The sequence below is a fragment of the Apteryx rowi genome, unplaced genomic scaffold (genome assembly GCF_003343035.1).
Source record: "Apteryx rowi isolate R43461 unplaced genomic scaffold, aptRow1 scaffold_234, whole genome shotgun sequence".
NCBI lineage: Eukaryota > Metazoa > Chordata > Aves > Apterygiformes > Apterygidae > Apteryx > Apteryx rowi.
In genome coordinates this window covers 56,432-63,784 of record NW_020448686.1, presented here as the reverse complement: position 1 = coordinate 63,784, position 7,353 = coordinate 56,432, and the positions used below count along the sequence as shown (strand labels likewise).

General features: G+C 39.6%; 1 protein-coding gene across 1 annotated transcript in view; it reads left to right on the top strand.

Annotated features, from left to right (window-relative positions):
• Positions 1–4,965, top strand: part of RPL15 (ribosomal protein L15) — a 5,241-nt gene extending 276 nt beyond the window's left edge. Inside the window, exons 2-4 of the mRNA XM_026065927.1 lie at positions 776–960; positions 2,017–2,153; positions 4,609–4,965. Coding sequence (XP_025921712.1) covers positions 789–960; positions 2,017–2,153; positions 4,609–4,914 — 615 coding nt within the window. The 5' untranslated portion in view covers positions 776–788 and the 3' untranslated portion in view covers positions 4,915–4,965. The remainder of the gene's footprint in view (positions 1–775; positions 961–2,016; positions 2,154–4,608) is intronic.
• The last annotated feature ends 2,388 nt before the right edge of the window (positions 4,966–7,353 follow it).

The window sequence follows — 7,353 nt, the reverse complement described above, 5'->3', positions numbered from 1 at the left end:
GGGGCGGGGGGCCCGGTGGGGTGCGAGGGGGCTGGGCCCTGGGGGCAAGGGGCGGCTGCGGCAGCCGCGGGGGCAGGCTGGGCCTGGGCCGCACGCCTTACTCTGGCTCCCGCTTTTCAGTTCCTTTGCGGCGTTCTGTGCCACGGTGCAGCCATGTCAAAGCACAAAATGGTTAGTTTGGGGTAGCAAAAGGGGGKCTGATTCAAAAGAGAGGGTGTAAGCAGCTCACGTGTGGACAGTTTCCGTGCAAATAAACTAAGCTGTGATTTGGATGGTCGTTTGACCCCGTTCACTTGTATCTGCTAACTGGTGGGATCCAGATGATACAGGTGTGTCTTAAGTGTACTGCAGTGTTTTTGTGGAGAAGACAAAAGTTTTAAGAGGTATTTAAACCACACAAAGTAAAAAGAAAAGGCCACAGTAACAATATGCTTTTTTATAGAGACAGTTTTGCAACTTAGATCAAATGTTAGCTCTTATTTTTGGTAGTATCTGAAATATGTGAGGCAGTGACTCCTTGATTGAGGAGTTCAACACATGGGAGTACATGAAAAGGAATGAAACTGTCAAGAATGGTAGCTGCTGTATGTCCTACTCAGTGTAGGCTGCAAAGTTTGAGCTAAATTACCAGATATAGCAATGATACAAGAAAGCTTGAGAGTATGTTATGCTTCAGCAGTGTTACATCTGTGGTTTTGTGCAGTGTCTCTATATTAGAAGCTGTTCAAATTTGGAAATGGATTTGGTGCACGTTTTCATCAGTCTCTTAATTCAGCAGGTAGACAAGAATGGGTGCCTACAAGTACATCCAGGAGCTATGGAGGAAAAAGCAGTCAGATGTGATGCGTTTCCTCCTTCGTGTCCGCTGTTGGCAGTATCGCCAGCTGTCTGCCTTGCATCGAGCTCCCCGGCCAACAAGACCTGACAAAGCTCGGAGGCTGGGATACAAGGCTAAGCAAGGTAATGAGACAGTGATGTGAAGTCCATGTGCTTAATGAGGGAATGTCTGTGTTTTTGTCAGCTTCATTCCATAAACGATACTCAGTAAAATAACAAGATCTGGATCTTAAACATGGTGTCCTCCGAAAGTCTGAAATGTCCTGGATGAAATGAAATTAATATTATAAATGTGTTAAATTGGTAGCAAGTGCCTGCAGCCCAAAACCTCATTTCATGATGAACTTTGTTCTCCATCTGCCAAAATGGCCAGACAGTGTGAATTCAAAGGGGTTTTGGATTTAGTTCTTCTTGTGCTGTTTATTACTGCAAAGTTGACCACTGCTTTTAGTATGCAGTGTAACGGATGTACTAGATTTGAGGGAGGGGACAGGGGGTTCTTCCTCGGGCCAAGCTTTATCGTGAGTTATTAAAGCTGTATGTGCTCAAATAAGCAAGATGATTTAGTTTGGATTGTCATTAGAGTACAGTTCCTGGTCAGTGAAACAGACTGAGGGAAAGTGGACTTACCTCTGTAACTTGAGCAAATCTTTGAAACAGTATGTTTGTCTACCATGAAAATACAAAACTAAGGCTCTAAGCTTCTGTTCCTATTTGTGAAGTTTGCTTGGTTTCCTCATTTTCCAGCAGTCGGTTCAGATTTTAGCAGGGTTTATGGATGGCTAGTGCTTCAATGCTTTATCAATATAACTATCAGAATATGGGATTTTAGATTTGGTTTAGATGGATTTTGTTGTTGTTGCTTTCTTTTTTGTATGTGTTACAACATACTTGTCACTAGTATATTTGGAACTGCCTAGTGTAAAGGTGCCATATAATCTGTTTTGGAAATGAAAAGTAGTCATGACAGTATAATATATCACTTCTTTTATTCCATTATGTTGGAAAGAACAAAAACATCTTGTGCCAGGCACCTCCAATTATAGATTTTGGTGAAGACTGATACAATGATCTACTTTTTGCAACATTTGGTGTAAAGCTTTTGAGCTGGGAAGTGCAATATGGACATCAAAATGGCCTTTACTGTAATTGGCACTTGCTGCTTACTCTGTCTTCTAGGTTACGTTATCTACCGCGTCCGTGTTCGCCGTGGTGGTCGTAAACGCCCAGTCCCAAAAGGTGCAACCTATGGTAAACCTGTGCATCATGGTGTTAACCAGCTGAAGTTTGCCCGGAGTCTTCAGTCTGTAGCAGAGGTGACTATTTTGTTATTGTTCAGAAACTTGGGGGAGGGAAGGTCTTTCTTATAAAAGTGGAAGACACTTGGACAAAAAGTCACCAGTTAATGTGCTGTGTAAAAGATCTTGAATAATGATAGCAGGAAAGCACCAGAATGTCTTAAAAAGCTGTGCTAAGACCAGTGAAAAAACTACTCTGCTTTTACAGACGAGGGGAATAAAAGTATTTCTTACATGACTTACTGAAGTTTCTAGTGTATATTTATCTAAAGTATGGCACAATAGTTGTAATGAAAAATAGATACATAATTAGTATAAAACTCTGCAAAAGAAGGGGTTGGGCACGAGAAGTCAAAATTCAGATATGTTAAGGTGTCTGACTTCTTTCTGTTGTTCAAACTAATCATTCGTGGTGTTGAATTTTCTTAGTAACATGGGTGTTTTAATGTATATGTAGTAACATGTTTTTAGTCTTAGTTTTCTGGAAACTTGTAGCACTGCTCCAAGAAGTAAGGTCATGCATATGAAATGAACTCAGCATAGGACATATAGTGAGGTGTGAATCCCAGAATACAGAAGATTGATACAGCATAGAAAAAAGAAATTAACAGACTGCAAGATCCTTAATAATAAACAAACGGGGTTTCTTACCCCATTGTTTGTATTACCAGCTTTAGGTAATGGTCCCTTCACAGAGTTCAGATGAGTTGCTGCCCTAAATCCTGTAGCACCTGTTTTTTATAGTAGTAGTACAACATACTTAGCTGGTTTGTAGGCTCTGAAAATAAAGGCCAGTACCAGAAGATCCCTAGCATGTTATAAAAGTTGTGGTATCTCAGGAGCACAAAGATTGGTTATGTATGATGTTTTTTATCTGCTAAAATACTGAAAATGAAAACTTTCATTAGATGAGACCTTAGTTAAATTTCATAATGTCACAGTAGTAGTCGGGTTGAGGAGATGTAGTTCTTACCTGTGGAAAAAAATTTAATTCCTTCCCATGGGTTAGGTTAATATTGTACTGGTCTGCAGACTCAAAAAAGAGACATTGTGAAATGATGGAGACTGCTCATTACCCTTACACCTTTAAATAGAAGGTTTTTCTGTTCCTAAAACTTTGAAAATTTCTCCTTTTCTAAGTAAGTTTCAGACTTTGCTCCTGCATGCCAATGATGTCTTTGTTGGCACCTGTTATGGCATAGAGCCTCAGCAAGTTGAATGTGGTGCTTATTTAAAAAAAAGTAAATGGGACATGTTAATTAAAATAATCACCCACGTTTCTTTTAAAGTTAAAAATGTGATTCTGTGTTTTCAGTGCTCATGACAGGCTCTTAATATATGGTATTCCCAGATAACTGGTGGCCAGTACACAGTCACTTGTGGCCATAGCTCTGCCTGTGGAGGAGGTTATTGGCCCTCAGTTTTGGTCTGAAATTTTCTGAATCTCGGAGTTGCCCTTTACTGGAAAATTTCTATTTTTCAGATAAAAAATATTATAGAAATACAAAACTTTGATAGTAGCTGTCATCCCCACACGAAAGCTGGTTGAAGGCAGTTGGTATCCTGATGCTTAATACATGTGTTGCTCCCACATGCTAGAGTAATAGAAGGACTTGAACTAAAATTTATTACATATGCAGGAAATAGTCTTTGTTTAGTGACTGTAGTAATATGTTAGGTCGCAGAGGGATAGAATACGGGTAGGATCTGTTGGTTCATACCTTCCTATGATGATAAAGTCCCTAGAGTTGGACACGCTTGCAGTATCTAACTCTAAAAGTAAAATAAAGAGTATTTTTGATAGGAAAGGCAAACTGCGTTACATAATCAATACTTTCTACTTTTATTTTTGTTTCCTAAACCAATCCCACTTCTTTCCAGCCCCAACTGAGGATAGGAATAGCAAGCACTAATAGCAGTGGAACAAACAGTGGAACCTGTTACATCAGCTGTTCCTTTTCTCCTATCAAAGCTGGCTTATTCTCTACAGAAATGTTTTTCTTCCCTCTAGCTTTGGATGTTCAGATTGATTATTAGTATTTCATAACTTCCCACAAAAGATTGTTTTATGGCCTCAGTGCAGCTTGTGCTCTTTAGCCACATCTTCACCTTGAAGTTCTTAACTCTGTGTATTTACTTACTGGGTGCTTCTGTCTATGAAATAGGTCTTTCTTTTGTTTACCAAACACTTTCCTCCTTACATTCTTTAAAAATCCATTTCACTTAGGAATGCTGGCAGCCTTTTACCTTTTTTTGAATACAGCTTTCCTCTTAGCTATTCTTTTTTTTTTTTGTATTTTTGCAACTGGAAGAGATGCACTTTTTTTTTTTTTTTTTTTTGGAAAGATGTTCTCTCAGGGCAAATTTAATCTAGTGCCAACTAGATCTTAGGCTTGAGTTATTCATATCTTTCTGCATGGAGATTGCCCCTACTTCCATGATTTTATAGGTGTTTGCTTTTATTTTTTCATAGGAACGTGCTGGCCGTCACTGTGGGGCTCTGAGAGTCTTGAACTCCTATTGGGTGGGTGAAGACTCCACTTACAAGTTTTTCGAAGTGATCCTGATTGATCCCTTCCACAAGGCCATCAGGCGCAACCCTGATACCCAATGGATCACCAAGCCAGTTCACAAACACAGAGAGATGCGTGGGCTGACATCAGCCGGGCGGAAGAGTCGTGGTCTTGGCAAGGGCCACAAATTCCATCATACCATTGGTGGCTCACGTCGTGCTGCCTGGAGAAGACGCAATACCCTGCAGCTGCACCGTTACCGTTAATTCTTGTAAATCTAATGATCTAATAAAGCTTATGCGGGTTGTTGAATTTAACAAATGCTTCTGCTGCTTCTTTGTTTACTTGGAGAAGCATACAATTCTCTAGGAGTTCAGTTGTGTCCATATTTTGAAAGGTTGTTAAAGATGTAATTTGATAGTTTGTGAAGACTGTAGACCTGGAGCACAGAGGTCTGTGATGATTTTCACTCTTGCTAAGGCTGAAAAGGTATTTGTGCAGTGTGAATTGAATTTTCAATGGCTATTCCTTATTCTTTTTCTCTTGGTAAGAGGATACTTCTTCACTTTCCACACCTAGGCGTTTCTCTGTCCTGTGCTTACAGTGAAGGCCAGCTTTGATCTTGTGCAATGAGATGTAAATTGAAAGTGCTAGTTTATTTTTATAGCTGATTAAATGCTAATGACAATTTTATTTTCAAGTTATGGTTTTTTGTATGTTCTTGAGCCTGTGTATCTGCAAATGCAGGCTAAATCAACTAAGAGCATTCATTAAAGTTCATAGTTCATGTTCATTGAAGCACATAGTATTTTAAATAGGGACTCTTAACAAAAACCATACAATGTTTTAGGTTGTATAATGAGATATTTACCATAGAGTAAGTATTTCATTTAGGTAGGATTTCAGGCTGTTCGCTTTATAGTGGTAACAGAGTATCTTAGCTGTGCCTGGGGGACCAGAGAACTTTTCTCTAGTGTTACAGGCACTTGAGCCACATTCTGCTTTATGCTGCATGGTTAGATGGTGGAAATAATCACATTTGGATGACTGACAGTTATAGATTAAAGTATTTTAGGCTGCATTTTGTAAAATACCCTGTGACTTTTCACCACAGAGTTAACTTGAACAAAATGCTGAGAGTAGAATAACTGCAATTTCTGGTGAAGGAAGCTGCACAGCTCTCCTATGCTCCTTGGGTTTTATAATACCATGTAAAGGTAACTATAGGAAAAGTATGAACAGAAGGCCTAAAAAGTAGCTGTGTTTTCCCGGGGCTTCAACTGGGGATATAGGAAAAGGAAAAGGTGCTGGGATTGAAATATCCAAGATTTGCCATGCCAGTGAAAAATTAGAAGAACTTATTTTACTGTTTGATTGAAGTTCTTATAGGAGGGCTTTTTGGCAGCATGTTCTTCAAGYCAGGAAGAACATATCAAGAAGGCTCTTGTAAGCAGTCCTTCCATGCCGTATTTTGTTTGGGTCAGGAGAAAAAAAAGATTCTTTTGTAGCTCTGTTAAGAAGTGCTATCCGCTGCTTTGAATAAGGAAGGGGTTTTTTTAACTTTTTTTTTTTAACCTTTTCCATGAGGGAGAGGAGCTGGTATTAGGAAGAAGAGGACTCTTAAAAGCAGCCCATGCTATAATGTAGGACAGGAAATGGAAGTTCCTAGGTGCAGATTCAGTGAACAAGATTTCCTTTAAGCATGGAGGGAGATATGGCAGAGAGGGAGCTGCTGCTTCCCTTCTGTGGTTTTAAGGGCTTAAGTGGTGTATAGACATGTCCGTTTCTTAAGATAACAACTTGGAGGCTGCTGGTAAGTAACTTGTGCTGTACTAGCGCTTATTAAGCCATTTAGGGTGCTTGCTAGTGATGAGGAAAAGATGGTACCAGGTGACTGGACTGTCAACACTGAGGCTGTATCAGTTGCCAGAGTTCAAAACTTGGGGAGGGCAGAGAGCAGGTTGTCTTCAGTGAAACTTGCTGGAGATTTCCCATCATGTTCCTGTAGCTTTTCTAGCTTTAAAATAAGGGTGAAAATCCCCTTCAAAGAATTCTTTGAAGTTTCTATTGATGAAAATATAAGAGAGCAAGGTATTTATCAGACTAGTTAAATAATTTGAAACAGATGGTTTTATCTCCAATGGGAGCTCTAGATATGGCTCATCTCAAGTCTCCAGGAAATTGGATTGCCTTAAAAGCAGCGTCTTCTCACATGGGAAGTGTCTTATGCTCTGTTAAATTTTGTGTTTTGGGGTTGAAAGGGGGAATTGCAGTAGATATTTGTGTGAAGAGGAAAGGCAGATTTTCCCCTTCCTCCCCTTTTTATTAAAGCCTGTATTTAAAAAAGGGAAAAACTTTGAGGAAAAACTTTTGTTTGGAGTTGTGTGCTTGGGATGCCAGGTTTAGAGAGAGGTTTTGTGATCTCTGTCCTTCCTACTTGATTTTTCAACCTGTAGGGCAAGTTCAACAGAGATAACAAATCTGTTTGTGTTCTATGAATTTTGTTGAAAATCAGTCATCTGAGACCTATTAGTAGTCCTAGTAAGAGAGGCCATGATTTGAGTTCATACACCAAGGATCTCCCTGAGACACAGATGTTAAACTCTAGCTTACGGGGAAGGGAAGAGGAGGCAACAGCAATTCCACTTGTGAAATTTATTAGAGACCAAGGAATCCAATATTCAGTTTCCAAGGCATTTACTTTG